This window comes from Schistocerca americana, chromosome X (assembly GCF_021461395.2).
Source record: "Schistocerca americana isolate TAMUIC-IGC-003095 chromosome X, iqSchAmer2.1, whole genome shotgun sequence".
In the NCBI taxonomy this organism is placed as follows: domain Eukaryota; kingdom Metazoa; phylum Arthropoda; class Insecta; order Orthoptera; family Acrididae; genus Schistocerca; species Schistocerca americana.
The window spans coordinates 306,852,656-306,879,098 of NC_060130.1; the positions used below are offsets into that span (position 1 = coordinate 306,852,656).

Genomic DNA, 26,443 nt, shown 5'->3' on the forward strand with positions numbered 1-26,443 from the left:
GCGCAGCAACTTCTCTGGCCAGTATTATCTCCGCAGTTGTCTCCAATCGAGCACGTGCGGGATATGATGGTACGAGAACTGGCTCGAGCGACTCGTCAACCAACAACTCTCACAAAACTACGTTAACAAGTTGAGCAGGCATGGAATAATGTATCCCAGGATAGAATTCATCATCTTTGCGATCGACTGGATTCCAGAGTCAGGGCCTGCATTGCCACCCATGGAGGTTACATCACGTACTAATATTGGCGTTTCAGCATGGGTCGATACCTGAAACTTCAGAACAGCTTGTGCTACTGATCTTTAAATGTAATCATTTCATGTACTAATATGACTGTTGCAACAGTAAGCCTTGAGTGAATTGGAAACCTCTAAAAGGGTGTACTATCTTTTTTTCTGGAGGCGAGTTTTCGCCAACATGTGGAGGATAGACTGAAGTCACCACTAGCTGTAACGATATGAGTGGGGTATCTATTTGAGATGGTACTCAAGTTTTCTTTGAGCGTTTCAGCAACTGCATCATCTGAGTCTTGGGGGGGGGGGGGGGGGAGGGGGTGTTGCTAAGAGAAATAATTATTAGTTTATTCCGGCTATGAAGGATAACTGTAGGAAGCATTTAATTTACTTCCACTACAAGATCAGGTACTTCTAACAGCAATAAATACTCCAGCACCAACTGTATTTTATCTATCCTTCCTGAAAACCGTTAGGTCCTTTGTAAATATTTCAACTGAACATATCTCGGGCTTTAGCCAGCTTTCAGAACCCATAAAGGTTTTGAGATTCATTGTTTTGTGTTGGCGATTGGAGCCCTTGTTCCTTCACAACACCGTTGCGACAATTTACGACTATAATAACGATTGCTCTTAGGTCTATCCTCGTCATGTGTTTCACTTACACTCTTTGAGGCTAAAGCCCTTTCTGTGCTTCCCGAGACCCTCTAAACTGAAAAACCACCCAATCCATTCCACACAGCCTCCGCTACCTGTGTAGCCGCCTCCCTTCTGTAATGGATGCCCAACGTTTCGTCCAGTTATTTACACGATGTGACTGTGTCAAACAGGACACTACTCACAATGTATCTGAACATTACGGGTTTGTTTTTCCTATTCATCAGCATTAACTTACATTTCTCTACATTTAGAGGCGGCTGCCATTCATCACACCAACTAGAAATTTTGTCTAAATCATTTCGTACCTTTCTACACAGTCACTCCAATTCGACGCCTTCCCCTACACCACAGCATCATCAGCAAACAACTGCAGACTGCTGTCTACCCTGTCCGCCAGTTCATTTATGTATATGTAACGTTCGATCTGTACAATTTTAGGTTTCACTTAGGAATCTTCGTTGGAAAATAAAGCTGCAAGTTTACAGTGAGGGCAAATAAATAATAAGAAAATCAGGATGTAGCACTGAATGAGAGGGTCGAGTTTACCCGGAGTAACTGAAGCCTCTGATACCGCTACGCTACCCCACAACCTAATTGCCACCTGTCAACCTAATCAAGACTTCGGGCTACACTACACATCAGTACGTTACCACAGCCTACACCTCGAAAAGTAGAATAGACGTAAAAAATTGTTTTATTGTTCTGTTCTCTTTCATTTTAAAGATGTGTGATGCTAGACACCGCAACAACACTGAATTAACGGATGAAACCGACAACCGGTATCTGATAGTTCACTTGAGCCTTTTATATGACAGGTGGACTTCCACTTCCTTATTCACGGTACGGTCCCATAATATGACCCGAGAAAAGGTGTACGGATGTTATATGAAGCTAAACAAGACTTTCTACTTCACCGTGTGCAATCGGCTCGTATTATTTAAAGAACAAGTATGAGTTTTCGAATCAAGACAGAAAGCTAGATATTGGCCAGAAGATGTACTTACGCCCTGTTCGCCTGCCAAGAAGAAGAGCAGGTCATAAGCAGTGAAAAAGTCTCTGCGAGCGAACCTGAAACACGAGGAGAATATTGTTACAGCAAATAACATACATTTTGTCATTCTCTTATATTAATGACCAAATCAGTGTGCCGAGTAATAAGGGTGGCCGCAGCATTGCATCAAAGAGGAAGAAAAATTCTGAAATAGTCATTTCTGATGTAACTGATTAGGTGAATTTGAAGCGCGTCGCGCCCCAATAACTAAATTTTACACGATATACACAAAACTTACCCTACCTTAAAGGAACATTACTTGTACATTCAATTTTTTTTCTGTAAGGTGGATTTCTTTGATAACTAAAAGGGAAACTACATTAGGGTATTCAAAGTACTTTTTATTTTGTTTAAATGATTATGGATGTCACTGTTTTGACTTAAATTTTAAATTACTTGCAATATGATTGAATCCAGCCTATGCAACAAGTAGAAAATAAAATTAAAAAATATTCACCAAAAATTGAAACGTGTGTCGCTGACTTCAAGTTGACACTGAAAATGAGATTATAAAACTGGATTAAACAACAGCGAAAATTCTGTTAGATACAACAAAGTAAATAGTGATAAAGTATCACTAATTGATACTCAGCTATGCTTCTTTGATTAGATCGCGTAAAATACATTCCAGGCCCAACATCCGACTGTAAGAATTTGTGAAACCTCCAAAAATCACGAATCAGTAGGTCTGTGTAACTGACTATTAGCAGCAAAGTACTGAAACAAGACAATCTTCGTCTCCCCAGCGTGACACCTTATTATGCGGCTATGCCGAATTCGCAGTCCAGTGAGTTAGTTTTGCATTTAGTTGCACCTGTAGATTTGAAGAAGATTTCAATCTCTGGAAAGGGAATCTTCAAAAATGTTCAAATGTATGTGAATTTCTAAGGGACCCAACTGCTGAGGTCATCGGTCCCTAGTCTTACACACTACTTCAATTAAGTTAAATTAACTTATGCTAAAAGCAAAACATACACCCATACCCGAGGGAGGACTCGAACCTCCAGCGGGAGGGGCCGCGCAGTCCGTTACATAGCGCCTTAAACCGCGCGGCCACTCCGCGCGGCCAGGGAATCTTCTCGACCTTGAAATTTCACCGTCTTTTTCTCCTTAGTAGCGCAGAAAATTACATTTTCTTAGTGAAAGCTACATTTGGATCCACAGATGAAGCACAAACGAGCACACCTAAAGAATAATATGGCCAGCTTCTAGTGCACACTACAATTAGCTCTTCTTCGTGCAAAAGTTAAAAGTTCGGAAATAAGAATAAATCAGATAGTAGGATTTTGTTGTAGAAAATAATGACAACTTAATTTGAACAAATGGTCCGGGGGCAGAACGGCTACTATCTAACAGCGAACAATATCGGAAAAGGGACGTTTCTAAGCCCTAGCGCAAGTGGCAGCACTTGTCGCGCCACTGCAGTGTCAAATATGGAGAAAGAAAACTATGCAGGTGATTTTGAATCTAAACAAGTGTGAGGCTTTCGGTGTACAAACTTAACTCTTGAAAGAGGTATATACATGACTGGTTGCTGTTTTATGTATTTGCATTGTATTAACAGTCACGGATTCTAAAATATCGCCGGCTGGGGTGTCCGAGCGATTCTAGGCGCTACAGTCTGGAACCGCGTGACCGCTACGGTCGCAGGTTCGAATCTTGCATCGGGCATGGATGTGCGTGATGTCCTTAGGTTAGTTAGGTTTAAGTAGTTCTAAGTCTAGGGGACTGATGACCTCAGAAGTTAAGTCCCATAGTGCTCAGAGCAATTATTTTTTCGAAAATATACGTAACAGATACGCTTAATGTATTTGAAAGGTGTGTTTTGTTTCCATGTAAGTGCTATTACATTTTTATCATGTCTCCACATAAAACTGATATTATTGTCCATATTGTAGGCGGTGATATTGTTTAACCCTAGTAATAACAATGACAACGTAAAATCACCATCGCAGTACGCGCAGGTTGTAAACGACGAAGCAATATCGGGTTGAGCTTTATAAAAGAGATAATATAATTTTTTTCTTTAACAGGCAACCTGAAGAAGTGAGAACATAAATGGGATGAAGAAACCATGAAGGAAGCTGTAGAAAAAGTCAGACTTCATGAAATCTAAATCAAGGAAGCGAGTGAGAAACATTGAGCTTGAACAAATAGGTTAGCTGTTACACTTGAAGCTTTATGGTGGAACAAAGAGATTCCCATGAATCCTGTTTTAAAAATAATAAGCTTTTTGGCAGATGATGAAGAGGAAACGGTACTGCGTCCTCATGTTAAGAATTTAAATAGCCAGCTTAAACCTTTGAGTACAGACCAGTTGATAAATCCATACATATTATAAAAATGTATGTATATATGTTGTTCCACATTTCGTCCTAAACCACAGCGCTGATTTCAAGCAAACATGGTACACATACAACCTACTGCCTGGAAAGAATCGCTGTGGGGGTAAGAACCACCTACCTATCACAAGGGTAGACAGTGGAGGTGAAAAATAAGTGTAGCCCACGACGTGCGATTACCCACACTTCATTCATGCAGTATTTGAGAATGAGAGCACCCCTAGCGATTTGCAACAAACTTTGCACTACTTGCTGGAAACACCCACAAAATATTGAAAGGAAAAAATCTGTCGATTACAACGTTTACGCTGTTCATTAAGTAAAACTGCTGCATCATGCATCACGTTACATTTATTACTCCTTTGCTACTAATTCTATTCACAACACATTTCGAAGACAGTGTACACGTTTGCCGCTGAATGTACCTACAAAACTATGTCACTGTACGAGACATTCTTCACGAGATACGCCATAAGCATTGAGCTGCGTGAAAATGAAACTGCAGGGTGAAATTTGCTAGAGATACACGTGAGATAAGGGTATAACTATGTGTGAAATACATGTAAACTACATTACTTGCCATTAAAATTGCTACACCACGAAGATGACGTGCTACAGACGCGAAATTTAACCGACAGGAAGAAGATGCTGTAATATGCAAATGATTAGCTTTTCAGAGCGTTCACACAAGGTTGGCGCCGGTGGCGACACCTACAACGTGCTGACATGAGGAAAGTTTCCAACCGATTTCCCATACACAAACAGCAGTTGACCGGCGTTGCCTGGTGAAACGTTGTTGTGATGCCTCGTGAAAGGAGGAGAGATGCGTACCATCACGTTTCCGACTTTCATAAAGGTCAGATTGTAGCCTATCGCGATTCGGATTCATCGTATCGCGACACTGATGCTCGCGTTGGTCGAGATCCAATAACTGTTAGCAGAATATGGAATCGGTGGGTTCAGGAGGGTAATACGGAACGCCGTGCTGGATCCCAACGGCCTCGTATCACTAGCAGTCGAGATGACAGGCATCTTATCCGCATGGCTGTAACGGATCGTACAGCCACGTATCGATCCCCGAGTCAACAGATGGGGACGTCTGCAAGACAACAACCATCTGCACGAACAGTTCGACGACGTTTGCAGCAACATGGACTATCAGTCCGGAGACCATGGCTGCGGTTATCCTTGACGCTGCATCACAGACAGGAGCGCCTGCGATGGTGTACACAACGGCGGATCTGGGTGCACGAATGGCAAAACGTAATTTTTTGGATGAATCGAGGTTCTGTTTACAGCACCATTATGGTCGTATCCGTGTTTGGCGACATCGCGGTGAACGCAGATTGGAAGCGTGTATTCGTCATCGCCATACTGGCGTATCACCCGGCGTGATGGTATGGGGTGCCATTGGTTACACGTCTCGGTCACCTCTTGTTCGCATAGACGGCACTTTGAACAGTGGGCGTTACATTTCAGATGTGTTACGACCCGTGGCTCTACCCTTCATTCGATCCCTGCGAGCCGGCCCGGTGGTCAAGCGGTTCTAGGCGCTCAGTCCGGAACAGCGCGACCGCTACGGTCGCAGGTTCGAAACCTGCCTCGAGCATGGGTGTGTGTGATGCCCTCAGGTTAGTTAGGTTTAAGTAGTTCTAAGTTTTAGGGGACTGATGACCACAGAAGTTAAGTCCCATAGTGCTCAGAGCCATTTGAACCATTTTGATCCCTCCGAAACCCTACATTTCAGCAGGATAATGCATGACCGCTTGTTGCAGGTCCTTTACGGGCCTTTATGGATACAGAAAATGTTCGACTGCTGCCCTGGCCAGCACATTCTCCACATCTCTCACCAACTGATAACGTCTGGTCAATGGTGGCCGAGAAACTGGCTCGTCACGATACCCCAGTCACTACTCCTGATGAACTGTGGTATCGTGTTGAAGCTGCATGGGCAGCTGTACCTGTACACGCCATCCAAGTTCTGTTTGATTCAATGCCCAGGCGTATCAATGCCGTTATTACGGCCGGTGGTGGGTGTTCGGGGTACTGATTTCTCAGCATCTATGCACCCAAATTGCGTGAAAATATAATCACATGTCAGTTCTAGTATAATATATTTGCCCAATGAATACCCGTTTATTATCTGCATTTCTTCTTGGTGTAGCAATTTTAATGGCCAGTAGTGTATATGTGACATGTGCGTACGCGGGCATAGCCGCGAGTAAGGAACTCCTCCTAAACCATTGATCGATTTCGACCGAACTTGGTACATATACTGCGTACTATGTGGAAATAAATACTGTTGGGTAAGGAATGGGTATCCCTCTATTGGGGAGTCGGTGATAATGTGGAGTGAGAAGGCAGAGGAGGAAATGGATTTAGGTGGGAGGGGGGGGGGGGGGAGGAGGAGTGGACAGAGAGAGGGCGAGGTAGAAGCGTACAGAAGAGAGAGAGGAGGAAATGGATGGAGAGAAGGGGGAGGAGCAGGTGGGCAGAGAAAGGGAGGAGGAGATGTATAGGGAGAGGGGGAGGAGAATATGGAAGAGAGAGAGAGAGAGAGAGAGAGAGAGAGAGAGAGAGAGAGAGAGAGAGAGAAAGAAAGAGAGAGAGAGAAATGATTGGAGGAGATAGGTTGAGGAGGAGAGAGAGGAGGCAGGAGCAGATGGACAGAGTGAGGGGGAGGAGCAGATGGACGGAGAGAGGGCTAGGAGAAGATGGACAGAGAGTGGGCGGTGGGGATGTGAACAAAAATAGGGATGAGGAGGAGATCGAGAGACAGTGGGCGGTGGAGGAGGTGAACAGAAATATGGATGAGAAAGAGATGAGCAAAGAGAGGGGGCGAGGTATGGACAGAGAGTGGGAGAAGAGGAAGATGGACTAATAGAAGTGAAATAAATACATGTCCAGGCAATGCTGGGTACTTTGCTAGTCGAATTTGTAAATATGCAGAGTACGTGAAAATAAAGCATCGGTCCAAAAAAATGAAAATGAAAGCCGGTAAAGACTTCGACTATGAATTCATGAAAAGACGTGAGGCCTTAAGGCTGCGGCTAGCTGAATCCACGAATCTGCAGCGAGCAACAGGTCTCAGCAAAGAACAAGTCGACAAATTCTTTGGCAATGTAGGTGAGCTGATGGGCAAGTTCAAGTTTATTCCTACTTACAATTCAGTTAAACCTTTTTTGCAATAAAAACGACGTTTTTATACATTACAGTTTTAAGTCCGTGCAGACATCTAAAAATTTAAATGATCAAAATGCAAATGGTGGATGAAATATTTTGAATAGTCAACGAACAAATATTCTTATGAAATCGAATTTTATAATTCTAGTAATTCATGTATCATAGTATTGTTTAGTCTGAATAATGTTCCAATAAAACATTCAGAAAATAAATTTCGAAAAAGTTTACCTGTTCAATACTACCCGAAATTCCAGTAAGCCTATTTTGAATATTTTAACCAGAGCAATTTTTTTTTTTTTGTATTTGGGGTTAACATGCACGAATACACTGTAGCGCAAAATAAACTGGTGTAGGCATTCGTATTAAAATACCGCGCTGCGGTCAGCAACGCCTACATACGACAACAAGTGCCTGTCGCACTTGTTAGATCGATTACTGCTGCTGCAGTGGCAGGTTACAAACATTTAAGTGAGTTTGAATGTGCTGTTACAGTCGGCGTACGAGCGTTGGGACACAGCATCTCCGAGGTAGCGTGAAGTGGGGATTTTCCCGTACGACCATTTTACGAGTGTACCTCGGGCAAGTACAGAAAAGGCAACAGCCTCAAAGGGTGCGGGGCGAAGTCAGGACATGCGGGAACCAAACAGCAATCGGTTTTGTAATTGTAAACTGCCGAAGCTGCGATGGTAAAGTACCGGAACTTCAAGCGCTGATAGAAATCACCGAAGCTGAAATCGTTATAGGTACGGAAAGCTGGTTGAAGCCAGACGGTGTTTAGAAAGGATAGATTGCATGCAACCGGTGGTGGCGTGTTTGTCGCTGTTACTAGTAGTAGTAGAGGTGGATAGTTCCTGTGAATTATTATGGGTGGAGGTTATACTCAACAACCGAGCTAGGTTAATAATTGACTCCTTTTACCGACCTCCCGACTCAGCAGCATTAGTGACAGAACAGCTGAGAGAAAATCTGGAATACATTTCACATAAATTTCCTCAGTATGTTATAGTCTTAGGTGGAGATTTCAATTTACCAGATATAGACTGGGACACTCAGATGTTTAGGATGGGTGGTAGGGACAGAGCATCGAGTGACATTATACTGAGTGCACTATCCGAAAATTAGCTCGAGCAATTAAACAGAGAACCGACTCGTGGAGATAACATCTTGGACCTACTGATAACAAACAGACCCGAACGTTGTATGTGCAGAACAGGGAATCAGTGATCATAAGGCCGTTGCAGCATCCCTGAATATGGAGGTAAATAGGAATATAAAAAAAGGGAGGAAGGTTTATCTGTTTAGCAAGAGTAATAGGACGCAGATTTCAGACTACCTAACAGATCAAAACGAAAATTTGTGTTCCAACACTGACATTGTTGAGTGTTTGTGGAAAAAGTTCAAGGCAATCGTAAAATGCGTTTTAGACAGGTACGTGCCCAGTAAAACTGTGAGGGACGGGAAAACCCACCGAGGTTCAACAACAAAGTTAGGAAACTACTGCGAAAGCAAAGAGAGCTTCACTCCAAGTTTAAATGCAGCCAAAACCTCTCAGACAAACAGAAAATAAATGATGTCAAACTTAGCGTAAGGAGGGCTATGCGTTAAGCGTTCAGTGAATTTGAAAGTAAAATTCTATGTACCGACTTGACAGAAAATCCTAGGAAGTTCTGGTCTTGCGTTAAATCAGTAAGTGGCTCGAAACAGCATATGCAGACACTCCGGGATGATAATGGCATTGAAACAGAGGATGACACGCGTAAAGCTGAAATACTAAATACCTTTTTCCAAAGATGTTTCACAGAGGAAGACTGCACTGCAGTTCCTTCTCTAAACCCTCACACGAACGGAAAAATGGCTGACATCGAAATAAGTGTCCAAGGACTAGAAAAGCAACTGAAATCACTCAACAGAGAAAAGTCCACTGGACCTGACGGGATACCAATTGGATTCTAGACAGAGTACGCGAAAGAACTTGCCCCCCTTCTAACAGCCGTGTACCGCAAGTCTCTAGAGGAACGGAAGGTTCCAAATGATTCGAAAAGAGCACAGGTAGTCCCAGTTTTCAAGAAGGGTCGTCGAGCAGATGAGCAAAACTATAGGCCTATATCCCTGACGTCGATCTGTTGTAGAATTTTAGGACATGTTTTTTGCTCGCGTATCATGTCATTTCTGGAAACCCAGAATCTACTCTGTAGGAATCAACATGGATTCCGGAAACAGCGATCGTGCGAGACCCAACTTGCTTTATTTGTTCATGAGACCCAGAAAATATTAGATACAGGCTCCCAGGTAGATGCCATTTTCCTTGACTTCCGGAAGGCGTTCGATACAGTTCCGCACTGTCGCCTGATAAACAAAGTAAGAGCCTACGGAATATCAGACCAGCTGTGTGGCTGGATTGAAGAGTTTTTAGCAAACAGAACACAGCATGTTGTTCTCAATGGAGAGACGTCTACAGACGTTAAAGTAACCTCTGGCGTGCCACAGGGGAGTGTTATGGGATCATTGCTTTTCACAATATATATAAATGACCTAGTAGATAGTGTCGGAAGTTCCATGCAGCTTTTCGCGGATGATGCTATAGTACACAGAGAAGTTTCAGCATTAGAAAATTGTAGCGAAATGCAGGAAGATCTGCAGCGGATAGGCACTTGGTGCAGGGAGTGGCAACTGACCCTTAACATAGGCAAATGTAATGTATTGCGAATACATAGAAAGAAGGATCCTTTATTGTGTGATTATATGATAGTGGAACAAACACTGGTAGCAGTTACTTCAGTAATATATCTGGGAATATGCGTACGGAACGATTTGAAGTGGAATGATCATATAAAATTAACTGTTGGTAAGGCGGGTACCAGGTTGAGATTCATTGGGAGAGTGCTTAGAAAATGTAGTCCATCAACAAAGGAGGTGGCTTACAAAACACTCGTTCGACCTATACTTGAGTATTGCTCATCAGTGTGGGATCTGTACCAGGTCGGGTTGACAGAGGAGATACAGAAGATGCAAAGAAGAGCGGCGCGTTCCTTCACAGGGTTTTTTGGTAAGCGTGACAGCGTTACGGAAATGTTTAGCAAACTCAAGTGGCAGACTCTGCAATAGAGGCGCCCTGCATCGCGGTGTAGCTTGCTGTCCAGGTTTCGAGAGTGTGCGTTTCTGGATGAGGTATCGAATACATTGCTTCCCCCTACTTATACCTCCCGAGGAGATCACGAATGTAAAATTAGAGAGATTCGAGCGCGCACGAAGGCTTTCCGGCAGTCGTTCTTCCCGCGAACCTTACGCGACTGGAACAGGAAAGGGAGGTAATGACAGTGGCACGTAAAGTGCCCTCCGCCACACACCGTTGGGTGGCTTGCGGAGTATAAATGCAGATGTAGATGTAGAATATCAGGAATCCGGTATAACATCAAATCTGTGGCATCGCTACGGCCGGAAAAAGATCCTGCAAGAACGGGACCAACGACGACTGAAGACAATCGTTCAACTTGACCTCTGTTTCAGGTCAGGATTGAGCATTAAAGGCACACACAGTGCTTACAGCTTTCTGTGCCGCAGTTCTGCAATGATACCCTGTACGCGCCATAGTGACATGTCGCATTTGGCTGAGAACTGTGTCTGTGTTATCCGACAATTTTCATCAATCCGATTCCGATGGATCTCATCGGTTCCTGTATGTTGTCGCCCACTCAGAGCTCTGCCACCGTTCGCTTCATTACGACCACGAACAACCCATCGTCACGCATTACTGATGTCGATACAATCATCATTGTACACAGCTTTCATTCTTCTATGGATATCAATTGGAGGCTCGTTTTTTGCGGTTAGAAACTCGATTACAGCACGCTGTTTCTTACGCGCCGACATGGTTACGTTATACATCGCCACGTTACACGCTGCAGTTCGGTGTAGCGGCAGAGGGTTGCAACTGACATCAGCGAATAGGGACTGTACGATCATATTAATGTGACCATCTGTCGAAAGCTAAATGACCGCCTTTGGCAGCGCGGATGAGGAGTGAGAGTCAGTGTGACTGTAAATGTCGTGTGACTAGGGCCTCCCGTCGGGTAGACCGTTCGCTGGGTGCAAGTCTTTTGATTTGACCCCACTTCGGCGACTTGCTCGTCGATGGGGATGAAATGATGATGATCAGGGCAAGACGACACCAAGTCCCTGAGCGGAGGAAATCTCCGACCCAGCCGGGAATCGAACCCGGGCCCTTAGGATTGTCATTCTGTCGCGCTGACCACTAAGCTACCGGGGGCGGACAGAGAGTCAGTGAAGTTCTGGAAGGTACGACAGGGTTGTGGCGCCAGGCTGACTCCAGTGTCGTGGCCAGCTGAGCTAGGTTTCTCGACTGAGGATCCAGGGCGTCAACAGCCCGATCGAGGTGGGCCCCAGATTCTCGGTTACGTTTATATGCCGGAAGTCTGGTGGCCAGGGGAGGACGGTAAACTCATACTGGTGCCCTTCGACCCTGCACGTACACGGCGAGCTGTTTGACACGATGCATTGATCCGCTGGTAGATTACATCGCGGCGAGGAGAGACAAACTTGATGTAGGGTTGTGGTCTAGCACGTCGGAGAACTACGTCAAATTGACCTACAAAAATTACCCAAGCTACAGCGTATGCACGTCGTGCTAGATTTTCAATATTCTCCCGCTCTTCTCGCGCAAAATATTAGCGTTAGAGAGGAAAAAAAATTCATGTAGGATTGACACACAGTCAGCATGGGCTTAGAAAACATCGTTCCTGTGAACCACAACTAGGTCTTTATTCACATGAAGTGTTGAGTGCTATTGGCAAGGGATTTCAGATCGATTCCGTATTTCTGGATTTCCGGAAGGCTTTTGACACTGTACGAAGCAAGCGGCTCGTAGTGAAATTGCGTGCTTATGGAATATCGTCTCAGTTATGAGACAAGTCAGAGAAGTCACAGTTCGTAGTAACTGACGGAAAGTAATCGAGTAAAACAGAAGTGATTTCTGGCGTTCCCCAAGGTAGTGTTATAGGCCCTTTTCTGTTCCTCATTTATAGACACTCTGAGCAGCCGTCTTCAGTTGTTTCCAGATGACGCTGTCGTTTATCGAATAATAAAGTCATCAGAAGATAAAAACAAATTGCAAAACGATTTAGAAAATATATCTAAATGGTGCGAAAATTGGCAGGTGACCCTAAATAACGAAAAGTGTGAGGTCATCCACATGAGTGATAAAAGGAACTCATTAAACTTCGGTTACACGATAAATCAGTCTAATCTAAAAGCCGTAAATTCAACTAAATACCTAAATGGTTCAAATGGCTCTGAGCACTATGGGACTTAACATCTGAGGTCATCAGTCCCCTAGAACTTAGAACTACTTAAACCCAACTAACCTAAGGAAATCACACACATCCATGCCCGAGGCAGGATTCGAACCTGCGACCGTAGCGGTCGCGTGGTTCTAGACTGAAGCGCCTAGAACCGCTCGACCACACCGGTCGGCCTAAATACCTAGATATTACAATTACGAGAAACTTAAATTAGAAGGAACACATAGAAACTGTTGTGGGGAAGGCTAACCAAAGACTGCGTTTTATTGGAATGACACTTAGAAAATGTAACAGACCTACTAACGATACTGCCTACACTACGCTTGTCCATCCTCATTTAGAATACTGCTGCGCTTTGTGGGATCCTTACCAGATAGGACTGACGGAGTACATCGAAAAAGTTCAAAGAAAGGCTGCACGTTTTGTGTTATCGCAAAATATGGGAGAGAGTGTCACAGAAATGATACAGGATTTGGGCTGGACATCATTAAAAGAGAGGCGTTTTTCGTTGCGACGGAATCTTCTCACGAAATTTCAGTCACCAACTTTCTCCTCTGAATGCGAAAATATTTTGTTGACACCGACCTACATAGGGAGGAACGATCACCACGATAAAATTAGGGAAATCAGAGCTCGTACGGAAAGATATAGGCGTTCATTCTTTCCGCGCGCTATACGAGATTGGAATAACAGAGAATCGAGAAGGTGGTTCGATGAACCCTCTGCCCGGCACTTAAATGTGATTTGCAGAGCATCCATGTAGATGTAGATGTAGATGAAATTTAACGTAGTTTAATTTTGCACTGCGACACGTATGCGCCGGAGGGTACGGTTTTCGACAAAAGTGATATTAAATGTCTTCTACCTAGGAAACCATTCGGAATAGAGCATATGTCCATACGAAGTTAGTTGTTCAAAATCACAAAAACTGCCACCTCTCAGAGCATGTACCTTTCCTCCTGACTCACTCTGTGTGCCCTCCATTGCTTGTGCTGCCACCACCGTCTATGAGAGATTACTGCAAGTTTACGTCGAATGTAGTCGGTGGTCGCATTAACGTGACTGGACTGCGTATAATACCTCAACCGATATTGAGAACAGAAGAAAAAAATTGGAGGAATTACTTTTCCGAACGGCCTCGTATTAGGTCTATTTAAATATGGATAAACGTAAGATAATGCTTATAACAAAGAGAAATAATCCTATAGTATCTGATTACGAGATTAGTGGTGAATATCTAGCCACGTCACATCGTGTAAGTACTTAGAGGTAATACTTAGTAGAAATAAGAACTGAGACGATCACGTAAAACAAGTACTATGGAAGACCAATGGAAGACAGATCTGTAAGAAGAATTCTGAGAAAATGGAACGCAGATCTAAAGGAAATCGCATGCAAAACGCTAGTGGTACCAGTTCTAGAATATTTCTCCAGTGCTCAGAATATTTCTCCAGTGCTCACTAGTCCTTACCTAGTAACCATTACAACAGACATTGAAATAATTCAGGGACACTGGTATCGTAGCAGGCCGATATTAACCCTAAGTAAGTGTAATAGTAATAGTCAGGGAAGTTGCAGGAAAATAGTCGGAAGAAAGGCGACGCAGCTCTCACGAGACCCTGTTACGCAAATTCAGAGAACCTGTGTACAGACAGCAATATGCGACCACTTTGTTACAGCAAGCGTACATCTCATGAGAATAAGATACGAGAGGTTAGGGAGCTTCCAGAGGCATACAGACACACATTCCTCTTTCATTTAATACACAAATGGAATAAGACAGCCTGCAGCTCGTGGTCGTGCGGTAGCTTTCTCGCTTCCCACGCCCGGGTTCCCGGGCTCGATTCCCGGCGGGGTCAGGGTTTTTCTCAGCCTCGTGATGGCTGGGTGTTGTGTGATGTCCTTAGGTTAGTTAGGTTTAAGTAGTTCTAAGTTCTAGGGGACTGATGACCATAGATGTTAAGTCCCATAGTGCTCAGAGCCATTTTTTGGAATAAGACAGAAAATCAATTTTGGTACGATGTACCCCCCGCAATGCACTGTACAATGTTTTCTGGGATATAGATAGACATGCAGATTTCCTGACCCCAAAACTGTAGAGAACAGTTCTGTTTCGATATTGAATAATGTCATATCCGTATCACAACGCAGTTCGCATAGAATTAAAGAATGTTTTGTCGATAGAAATAGATTGTGTACGAGAACGTTGGCTATTAAAACAGAGAGTGGGTACAGCAGCTTACAAAATATCCACTGATTAGGAATATAGGATTGTTACCAATCAGTTGACTACTGTAATGCTGTAAATATACCGATGAGCCAAAACATTATGACCACTGCCACAGCGATATAGAATTGCCATGGGGTGGCGTTGCAGACACATGTCCGGATACGCCGTCATCCAGGCGGAGGCACTTTCATGTTATGGGGGACATTCATCTGTACTTACACGCGACCTCTGGTAGTAACCGAATGCACCATGACAGCTATGCGCAAAGTGAACATTATTGCGAACTTCCAAGCTAGGTGTCTTTTCGCGACACCATCGGTATCCTCCAGCAGGATAACTGTCCATGTCATAGAGCCACCATCATGCTGCATTGGATAGAGGAGCATGATAGGAAACTCACGTCGATATCGTGACCACTAAATTCGACTGATATAAACATGACGGCACACGTCTGGGACGCTACCAAGCGCCAGCTACGCGCTCACAAACCAGCTCACCATAATTTGCGGGGATTGTGTTACCTGTGCGCAATCATCTGGTGCCATATATCCCCCGAGCGCTACCTAGGAATTGTAGGATCCATATCACGCAGAATCGCTGTTTCATTGCGTTTCAGTAGTGGACCAAAACGATGTTAAGCATACAGTAATAATGTTTTGATGCATCATAATATTTCTGCATCTAAGAAAGATAAACTTTCCTATCTTTAGTTAAATCAAGGAAATAAATAAGTTTGCCAGCCGCGGTGGCCGAGCGGTTCTAGGCGCTTCAGTCTGGAACAGTGCGACCGCTACGGTCGCAGGTTCGAATCCTGCCTCGGGCATGGATGTGTGTGATATCCTTAGGTTGGTTAGGTTTAAGTAGTTCTAAGTTCTAGGGGACTGATGACCTCAGAAGTTAAGTCCCATAGTGCACAGAGCCATTTGAACAATTTGAGACAATAAATAAGTTTCTGCTAAGGGGAATACTTCTGCTTTTGCTTCACTCCTCATAAAACCGTTTCGTACGCAGTAAAAGTAAGTGATAACTTGATAAATCAAGCATCTTGCAAAGACGATTGAGCGCTTGCTTGCAAGCGAATACCTACTATAGGAGGCGAAATCCTTCAGCTAGAACCGCATTTCCAAAAGTGATATTTGGGTGATTATAAGAGCAACAAGAAGCGCTCTTGGGAAATCGGATTACGAAACCAGAGTTTTGAGTCCCATATAAACGTAGTAGCACGCTTATTGAGAGTTATTCTTCCCACACACCGTTGTCACCCCGAGTCGCACCCTGCAAGGTAGGGTTTCCTCCGGCATAGGAGGTTGAAGGGCCAACCTACACGCCCAAGCGAAGCAAGCCCTCCTGCAAGTCCTAACGGCCTGTTGCAGAGGTCTTCATGAGCACAGAACTACACTGAAGAGCCAAATAAACTTATACATCTGCGTAATATCGTGTAGTGCCCCCGCGAAGACGCAAAAGTGCCGCAACACGACGTGGCATGGACTCGACTGATGTCCGAAACAGTGCCGGAAGGAATTGACACCATGAATCCTGGAGAGCTGTCCATCAATCCGTAGGAGTAAGGGGGGATTGAGATCTGATCTGAACAGCACGTTGCAAGATATCCCAGATATGCTCAATAATGTTCGTATCTCGGGATATTGGTAGCCAGCGGAAGCCTTTAAACTAAGAAGAGTATTCCTGGAGCCAGTCTGTAGCAATTCTGGAAGCGTGGGGTGTCGCATTGTCCTGCTAGAATTGCCCAAGTTCGTCGGAATGCAGAATGGACATGAATGGCTGCAGGTCATCAGACAGGATGATTACGTACGTGTCACCTTTCAGAGTCGTATCTAGACACATCAGGGGTCCCATATCTCTCCAACTGCACAAGTCCCACACCATTACAGAGCCTTCGCCAGCTTGAACAGTCCCCTGCTGACATGCAGGGTCGATGGATTCATGAGGTTGTCTCCATACCCGGACACGTCCATTCACTAGATACAATTTGAAAGGAGACTCGTCCGACCAGGAAACATGTTTCCAGTCATCAACAGTTCAATTTCGGTGTTGACGGGCCCAGGCGAGTCATGAAGTTTTGTGTAGTGCGGACATTAACGGTACACGAGTGGGCCTTCGACTCCGAAAGCCTACATCGACGATCTTTCAAAAAAATGATTCAAATGGCTCTGAGCACTATGGGACTTAACATCTGTGGTCATCAGTCCCCTAGAACTTAGAACTACTTAAACCTAACTAACCTAAGGACATCACACACATCCATGCCCGAGGCAGGATTCGAACCTGCGTCCGTAGAAGTCGCGCGGTTCCGGACTGAGCGTCTAGAACCGCTAGACCACCGCGGCCGGCCGGCGATCTTTCGTTGAAAGGTTCGCACGCTGACACTTGCTGGTGGTCCGGCATTGAAATCTGCAGCAGTTCGCGGAAGGTTTGCACTTCTGTCACGACCGAGCGAGGTGGCGCAGTGGCTAGCACACTGGACTCGCATTCGGGAGGACGACGGTTCAATCCCGCGTCCGGCCATCCTGATTTAGGTTTTCCGTGGTTTCCCTAAATCGCTCCAGGCAAATGCCGGGATGGTTCCTTTGAAACGGCACGGCAGACTTCCTACCCCGTCCTTCCCTAATCCGATGAGACCGATGACCTCGCTGTCTGGTCTCCTCCCCCCAAACAATCCAATTCAACTTCTGTCACGTTGATCCAGTCTCTTCAGTCATCGTTGGTCCCGTTCTTGCTAGATCTATTTCCGACGCAGCGAAGTCGGACATTTGATGTTTTACCGAATTCCTGATATTCGCGATACACTCGTGAAAGTGTCGTACGGGAAAATCCCCACTTCATCGCTACCTCGGAGACGCTATGCCCCATCGGTCGTACGCAGACTATAACACCACGTTCAAACTCATTTAAATCTTGATAACCTGCCATTGTAGCAGCAGTAACCAATCTAACAACTGCGCCAGACACTTGTCTTATATAGGCATTGCCGAGCGTATCGCCGTATTCCGCCTGTTAACATATCTCTGTATTTGAATATGCATGTCGATACCAGTTTCTTTGGCGCTTCAGCATATATTTCACGTCACACATTCCGCGAAACAAATAATGTGGAGTTGAAATATCACTACGCACTAGAGAAATAAGGAGAGCCTAGTGGATTAACCGGCAATGATTTTCCAGGGGTGTTCCTGTGTGTTCTTGCGCAGCATCTTCGGAAGTGTACCTCAAAGTTCCAGTCGCAGTAATCGCTGCAGTAATCGCTGCCCACCTATCCAAAGAGTATCCGCTGCTCTTAGAAAGTGCCTACGCTGGGTTGAGGGAAATGTGTTCCAACAACTGTACTTAGCGCCAGAGCAGGACTGTCACAGGCTAGGACTATTGCACAACCATCTATTGAAATTAATTATTGATGTATCAAAGAATAAATATCTGTTTTCTCGAAATATGACTGTAGTCCTTTCAGTAGTTGTACTTGCATTCATGTCTGATTGGGACTAGCGCCCTGTTTACACGGACATCAGCCGAACCTCGGTATTTGCTTTCAACATCCTACTCTGGCGACGCAGAGTAGCTACGCCAAATCATTCACGAATGGATCAGGAAAGACAGGGAATGACAATGGTAGCGTAAGTACTCTTCACCACACACTGTAAGATAGCTTACTGTGTGTGCATGTAAGTGTACAATACATAAGCTACGGTATTGCCCTTATCGACATTGAAACGCTTATCATACAATGTAGACTTGCACGGCCGGTATTAACTTCACTTAAAACTTACAGGCTGACAGGCCATGGTTCCCTAACATTTCGTGTCCGGTTGCGGAAGACATTGTCGGAGGTGAAACGGTGAACTGCAATCAGAACGCGAGGGAGCGCCGAATATAGATGATGATAATGATGATGATGTTTGGTTTGTGGGGCGCTCAACTGCGCGGTTATCAGCGCCCATACAAACTCCCACCCTTTGCTCAGTCCAATCTCGCCACTTTCATGAATGATGATGAAATGATGAGGACAACACAAACACCCAGTCATCTCGAGGCACGTGAAAATCCCCTAATATAGAGGCAGAGTACAAGGAACCACAATCCAACACATGACGCCGGCTGCCTCTAGTAGTGCCAACATTCTAGACTGAAAGTAATCGATCGTCATTCTGTCGGTGTGAAGTCAAAATCCATATTTCATTTAATTTGACAGCATGCTCTTTTCTGTTAAAATTATTACGTGCTTATAAATCTCAACAGCCTCTCTATAAATACACGCATGATAATGCGATATTTTCGATATGACGGTCGTATCACTGAATTTTATTTCATGAGTACCCTCTAGATACACATGTTCTGCTACGCCCAATTTATTATTACAGACGGCATTTCCTCTTATGCTCCACTAAACGGGTATTAACACTTTTTTCGTCGTACAAATATATACTAGTCCACAACCACAAGGAATTTTTATATACACCCGGTGTAGCTAAACGATGTATCTTTTTTGCCGTTCTTAAATACACTCCTGGAAATTGAAATAAGAACACCGTGAATTCATTGTCCCAGGAAGGGGAAACTTTATTGACACATTCCTGGGGTCAGATACATCACATGATCACACTGACAGAACCACAGGCACATAGACACAGGCAACAGAGCATGCACAATGTCGGCACTAGTACAGTGTATATCCACCTTTCGCAGCAATGCAGGCTGCTATTCTCCCATGGAGACGATCGTAGAGATGCTGGATGTAGTCCTGTGGAACGGCTTGCCATGCCATTTCCACCTGGCGCCTCAGTTGGACCAGCGTTCGTGCTGGACGTGCAGACCGCGTGAGACGACGCTTCATCCAGTCCCAAACATGCTCAATGGGGGACAGATCCGGAGATATTGCTGGCCAGGGTAGTTGACTTACACCTTCTAGAGCACGTTGGGTGGCACGGGATACATGCGGACGTGCATTGTCCTGTTGGAACAGCAAGTTCCCTTGCCGGTCTAGGAATGGCGACAACATCGATGTACTGTGGAGACCTCACGCCCCACGTGTTGAGCAATTCGGCGGTACGTCCACCCGGCCTCCCGCATGCCCACTATACGCCGTCGCTCAAAGTCCGTCAACTGCACATACGGTTCACGTCCACGCTGTCGCGGCATGCTACCAGTGTTAAAGACTGCGATGGAGCTCCGTATGCCACGGCAAACTGGCTGACACTGATGGCGGCGGTGCACAAATGCTGCGCAGCTAGCGCCATTCGACGGCTAACACCGCGGTTCCTGGTGTGTCCGCTGTGCCGTGCGTGTGATCATTGCTTGTACAGCCCTCTCGCAGTGTCCGGAGCAAGTATGGTGGGTCTGGCACACCGGTGTCAATGTGTTCTTTTTTCCATTTCCAGGAGTGTATTTACCACGATTCCTGTGATCTAAACTATCTCATGTATAGCGGATATTTTGCCAGGTGATGTCGAGGCGTTATTCAGAAATTGACAACGACACGATTTTCGAATAGGACGTTTGCTGAACAGTGAACACGCAGGGTCAAATGGTTCAAATAGCTCTGAGCACAATGGGACTTAGCCGGCCGAAGTGGCCGTGCGGTTAAAGGCGCTGCAGTCTGGAACCGCAAGACCGCTACGGTCGCAGGTTCGAATCCTGCCTCGGGCATGGATGTTTGTGATGTCCTTAGGTTAGTTAGGTTTAACTAGTTCTAAGTTCTAGGGGACTAATGACCTCAGCAGTTGAGTCCCATAGTGCTCAGAGCCATTTGAACCAACTATGGGACTTAACATCTGTGGTCATCAGTCCCCTAGAACTTAGAACTACTTAAACCTAACTAACCTAAAGACATCACACACATCCATGCCCGAGGGAGGATTCGAACCTGCGACCGTAGCAGTCGCGCGGTTCCGGTCTGCGCGCCTAGAACCGCGAGACCAGCGCGGCCGGCAGTGAACACGCAGAATTCTAGGACCAAGTTCTCCACTAAGTCATCGAACGCTCGGAAAAATGTGATGCATTTCAGTGGTTAGTTAACATCATCGCTAAGTCTGTTGATCGCAGTTTGATGTTTTAGATAACAATTAAAATGTTATGACTTAACCTTTTAAATGTATCTATGATGTTTTTTAATAAGTTCAAGTATAATGCTTTCATGAAAGGTTTACTCATTCGTGATCAGACTAAAAATAATAAATTAAATTACAAACTTTTTAATAAATGGCGTTATAAGCACTCTAGTATAAAAGTCATTAACAGTTTTATTGCACTATAAATGAAATGAGCTGTTGTGATATTTTTCCAGTGGCAAATACTCCCTACACTACTTACTATTATATATTGGATCCCCCCCCCCCCCCCCCACACGTTTATGGTTCATCGTTTAAATTTTGCAAGTATCGTCAGAGCTATTAAAATTTCAGAACCACAAATTTTCAGGGCTATCTGTATGGGGTTAGGAATCTGTATGGGTATAGGAAAAATATTTCCATACTTCATAGTCGGTTTTAAAAAGAGTTATATTTTTTAAAAATATTTAAGTTGTTATTTTATACATTTAGCTTTTTGTGTGTGTGTGTGAAATTATTCAAACGACTTGAAACATTTTTAAGTGATTACAAGAGAGTCACAGAGTAAATTGCAGGTTTAGTTTAGTTTTTCTTCACCTGAGTCAACCAATATATTGCCTCCTCCTACGTATATATCTCGCTAAGAGTATGAAGATAAAAATTAGAGAGAATCGAGTCCACACCGATACTTACTAGCAGTCGCTGTTACCGCGAAACATTCGCGACTGGAACAGGAAAAGTGTGAAATAGTAGCGGTGCACGAAGTACCCTCCACCACACACGAGACAATAAAACGAGTTAGTACTGCGTTGTTGTGAGCTGTATTGAAATTATCAGGTCTCTAGCTCATTGGGAAGTTAGTTCGAAATCATGTGGAAAAATTTTGCCCTCAGACAAGAAATTGGGTTAATATTAAACTGTCATTCAGCTCTGACACACATTGAAAGCTCATCTGAAAGTTAGTTTACAATCAATTGCTAAATCTGCACCAAACAAACAGACAAGCAAGCGACCAAATAAAAATGTATTAAAAATGGAAAACCCACGCAGGCCACAGTTGTGGTGCAAACTTCGGAATACGTCTTACCTGGTGACAAATCAAGATGGTTCAGCCAACTGTGCATAGCTAATGGATAACGGAGAAATACTGTCCGTTAAAATACACTGCCTGACAAAACAAGTGAAGCACCAAGAAGACATGGGTCGATGTCAAGTGTAACTTCGTACACGAACACAGTATCGGAGGGTATGTAAATCACTAGATTTCTCTGTGATATGTAAAACTGTTACTAGAGTGCATTAGTGTTATTCGTATTTTGTGTTGTTACCATAACTGCTAGGGTATATGTGGATGAGTCACCATAGTCAGATGTTGAGTGACTACTGTGAATGGGATGGAGATGGCGCGTATTCCTGTACAGAACACAGCATGTTGTTATCAATGGAGAGACGTCTACAGACGTTAAAGTAACCTCTGGCGTGCCACAGGGGAGTGTTATGGGACCATTGCTTTTCACAATATATATAAATGATCTAGTAGATAGTGTCGGAAGTTCCATGCGGCTTTTCGCGGATGATGCTGTAGTATACAGAGTAGTTGCAGCATTAGAAAATTGTAGCGAAATGCAGGAAGATCTGCAACGGATAGGCACTTGGTGCAGGAAATGGCAACTGACCCTTAACATAGACAAATGTAATGTATTTCGAATACATAGAAAGAAGGATCCTTTATTGTATGATTATATGATAGCGGAACAAACACTGGTAGCAGTTACTCTGTAAAATATCTGGGAGTATGCGTGCGGAACGATTTGAAGTGGAATGATCATATAAAATTAATTGTTGGTAAGGCGGGTACCAGGTTGAGATTCATGGGGAGAGTGCTTAGAAAATGTAGTCCATCAACAAAGGAGGTGGCTTACAAAACACTCGTTCGACCTATACTTGAGTATTGTTCATCAGTGTGGGATCCGTACCAGATCGGTCTGACGGAGGAGATAGAGAAGATCCAAAGAAGAGCGGCGCGTTTCGTCACTGGGTTATTTGGTAACCGTGATAGCGTTACGGAGATGATTAATAAACTCAAGTGGCAGACTCTGCAAGAGAGGCGCTCTGCATCGCGGTGTAGCTTGCTCGCCAGGTTTCGAGAGGGTGCGTTTCTGGATGAGGTATCGAATATATTGCTTCCCCCTACTTATACCTCCCGAGGAGATCACGAATGTAAAATTAGAGAGATTAGAGCGCGGACGGGGGCTTTCAGACAGTCGTTCTTCCCGCGAACCATACGCGACTGGAACAGGAAAGGGAGGTAATGACAGTGGCACGTAAAGTGCCCTCCGCCACACACCGTTGGGTGGCTTGCGGAGTATAAATGTAGATGTAGAAGACAGCGTTATCAGTTTGAAGGAGGCTTCATTGTGAGCCTCCATTTGACCAGCTGATCGAATCGTTCAGTATCCACCTCTGTGGGACATTTTCATGTGAGAGTGGCCAGATTTTAGACTGCGTGGGAGCGTGAGGGCTGGCATACTCGTCGACCATTCGATCACGTCTGAGCGCCGCAAGGGAGGACCGCCGTATTGTGCACCAAGCACATCGTAACCCCTTCACATCTGCCCCAGTGATCCGAGAACAAATAATGGACTCCCAGCAACTTTCTGTGTTATCCCGAGCATTTGGTCGAGGACTGGCAGCAGCCGGTTTAGGGAATTACTGTTCATGAGTAGGCTCCCGTTAACACCAGACAACGAACGGTTGGGTTGGGTTTGGTTTGGTGCCGTAACCGAGAAGTATGCATTGCTGAATAAATGGCTTTGGATTGTTTTCAGCAATGAATTGCGTTCCTACAATACCAAAGATGACCATCATCGGAAGTATGGTGGCGATCTGGGGAAAGGTCCCATTCTTCCGTTGTTTTCGGGAGGCATAGAGTTTCTCCTGGCTTTATGGTGCGGCGAGCCATCGTATATGACTCCTGCCACAACGGTACGTCACAGACATACTGCGTCCTTAAGTGTTACCTCACAAGAGACAGCATTATGGTGCCATTTCTGAACGTGAAAATGCTAGTCCACATATGCAAGTGTCGCTATGAGCTGTCTGCACGATGTTGAGGTTCTCTCATTGCTAATAAGAGTCACAGATCATTCCCCGATAGAAAACGTGTGGGATCAGTTTGGAAGTCGGCTCCGTTACATTGCCAATATGCAGGATATCATGGACAACTTCCAGCAGTTGTGGGTCAGCTTGCCTCCGGAAAGGATACAACAATTTTATGACACACTTCCCAAACGAATCAGAGCATATATCTAGGCCAGAGGAGGTGCTACCTCATACTGATATGTGTGCTCATATTTCAAGTTCTTTCTAAATTTGGCTCCATTTTGTAATCACCGAAATAACATCACACGCCTTCTCCACTCATAAAGTTTCATTTCTTTTCCTCCTCCCTTCTGGGTGCTTCACTTTTACTGTCAGGAAGTTTGCAGTAACGCAGTTAGTATACTGACTATGTTCGAAGTCAGGTTCGTACTGGCAGCCGCACGTGCTAGGGCCTGAGTTCATTTAGCCAGTTAGTGTCCTCGTTTCGTCGCACTGGCAGAAGCGGGCGGCCACAGCTGGGATGGTCACGTCCCGGGTCGTCTCGCACCACGCGCCATTACACAAGTTGGAGCCAGAACGTGGCTCCAGGGAGCCGAACGGCTATAACTCAATACGACGTTCCCGTTTCCCTTGGCCACCGTTCTTCGACTGATGTGTAGAATGCTGCCACTGAGCGATGAGAACTGTCGTGCAGTGGCAAGTTGTAACCGTTGTTATCGCAGTTTAATGAAATTACGTAATCATGAAAATCTTCAAAATGGATCACTTTATAAACAGGGATACCATCGTGGTGCGTTTACTGCAAATACACAGAAATACACTTCTGATATTAACCAGCACTATCACTACATACATGTAGTAATGCGACCCCGTAGCGTCTTTCTGTTTGTTTGCGAAGGAGAATCTCATAAATTACTGTTGAAATTTTGATACGGTTTTCGCTAACTTATAGATTTATTCACGGAGAAGGTTTGCGTATATAATTTACAGATATTTCGTACAAATTGGCTGAACTATTATGGTTTTGTCGATTAATTCGTGGCTCCTGACAACTTTCCTGGCGCGCCCTGCTTGAAACGTTGAACTTAAAATAGAATTTGGAGTTAATGTTCAGTTACCTAACGTTGTTAAAAAACGGTTCAAATGGCTCTGAGCACTATGGGACTTAACATCTGAGGTCATCAGTCCCATAGAACTTGGAACTACTTAAACCTAACTAACCTAAGGACATCACACACATCCATGCCCGAGGCTAACGTTGTTATTTGAATTTCAATCTTAACTATAAGCAGTGCACGATAGTGCAAAATAAATAAAAAATAAAAAACTTTGTCATATCGTGGAAATTTCAATAAACAATACAAAATTCTTACTTATTATCTGTGTTACTTCAAAATAGGATCAAATAAGATCAAAATACAGGAATAGTACTGGAATAAACCAAGTTTAAAGGGCAATGTGCCTTCCATTTATTTTCTATTGTGAATGAGTGGTGAGTCATGTAAAAGAGCTAGTTCATTTCAGGGAGTGAACAGTTCTGATCCGATCTCTGAAAAGGACAGTTTTGCCCATCTCTAGTAGCGAGAGGCGCGTGCATGCTAGCTCTGTACTGGAAGCGGGCGCGCAAGTGCTATCTTGTCGTCTGACTGATGAATCAGCGGCGCGGATTGCGGAAAGCGTATCACATCGGAATCAGTGCCTCACACTTCTACTGAATTTGGTGAGCGCCCGCATTCAGTTTGGAATTTGAACTGAGTCTTTCGCCTTAGCTGGAACAGTAATTCGTCCGTCTATGGTCGACTCCAGTCGCGTACAGCGTCGTCCTTTAAATTAAACTGTTTTCGGTTAGCAAGTCTCCTATTTCTTTCGGGAGACATCACATTGGATGTAGCACCGAAGAGCAAGTTGGGCTTATCATTAACTGTAGTGTCCCGAAATTGTGCCCTGGCAGTCTTCTGGAAATTTACACCCGCTAGGTTAGCCGAGCGCGCTTTCACGCTGCTTCCTGGACTCGGGTAGGCGCACCGGCCCCGGATCGAATCCGCCCGGCGGATTAACGTCGACGTCCGGTGTGCCGGCCAGCCTGTGTGTGGTTTTTAGGCGGCTTTCGACATTCCCCTAGGTGAATACCGGTCTGGTCCCCATGTCCCGCCTCAGTTACGCTGCTCGCAGACATCTGAACACTTTCGCACTATTCCATGGATTACACTAGTCGCAGACAGTTGGGATACACTAATTCCGTCCTTTGGGGTATGGGGTGGCGGC

At 44.7% G+C, this 26,443-nt stretch overlaps 1 protein-coding gene across 1 annotated transcript in view; it reads right to left on the reverse strand.

Moving 5' to 3' along the window:
• The window catches only part of LOC124555979 (inactive phospholipase C-like protein 1), a 651,563-nt gene that overhangs the window by 393,625 nt on the left and 231,495 nt on the right, over positions 1–26,443 (reverse strand). The window contains exon 4 of the mRNA XM_047130024.1: positions 1,898–1,961. Coding sequence (XP_046985980.1) covers positions 1,898–1,961 — 64 coding nt within the window. The remainder of the gene's footprint in view (positions 1–1,897; positions 1,962–26,443) is intronic.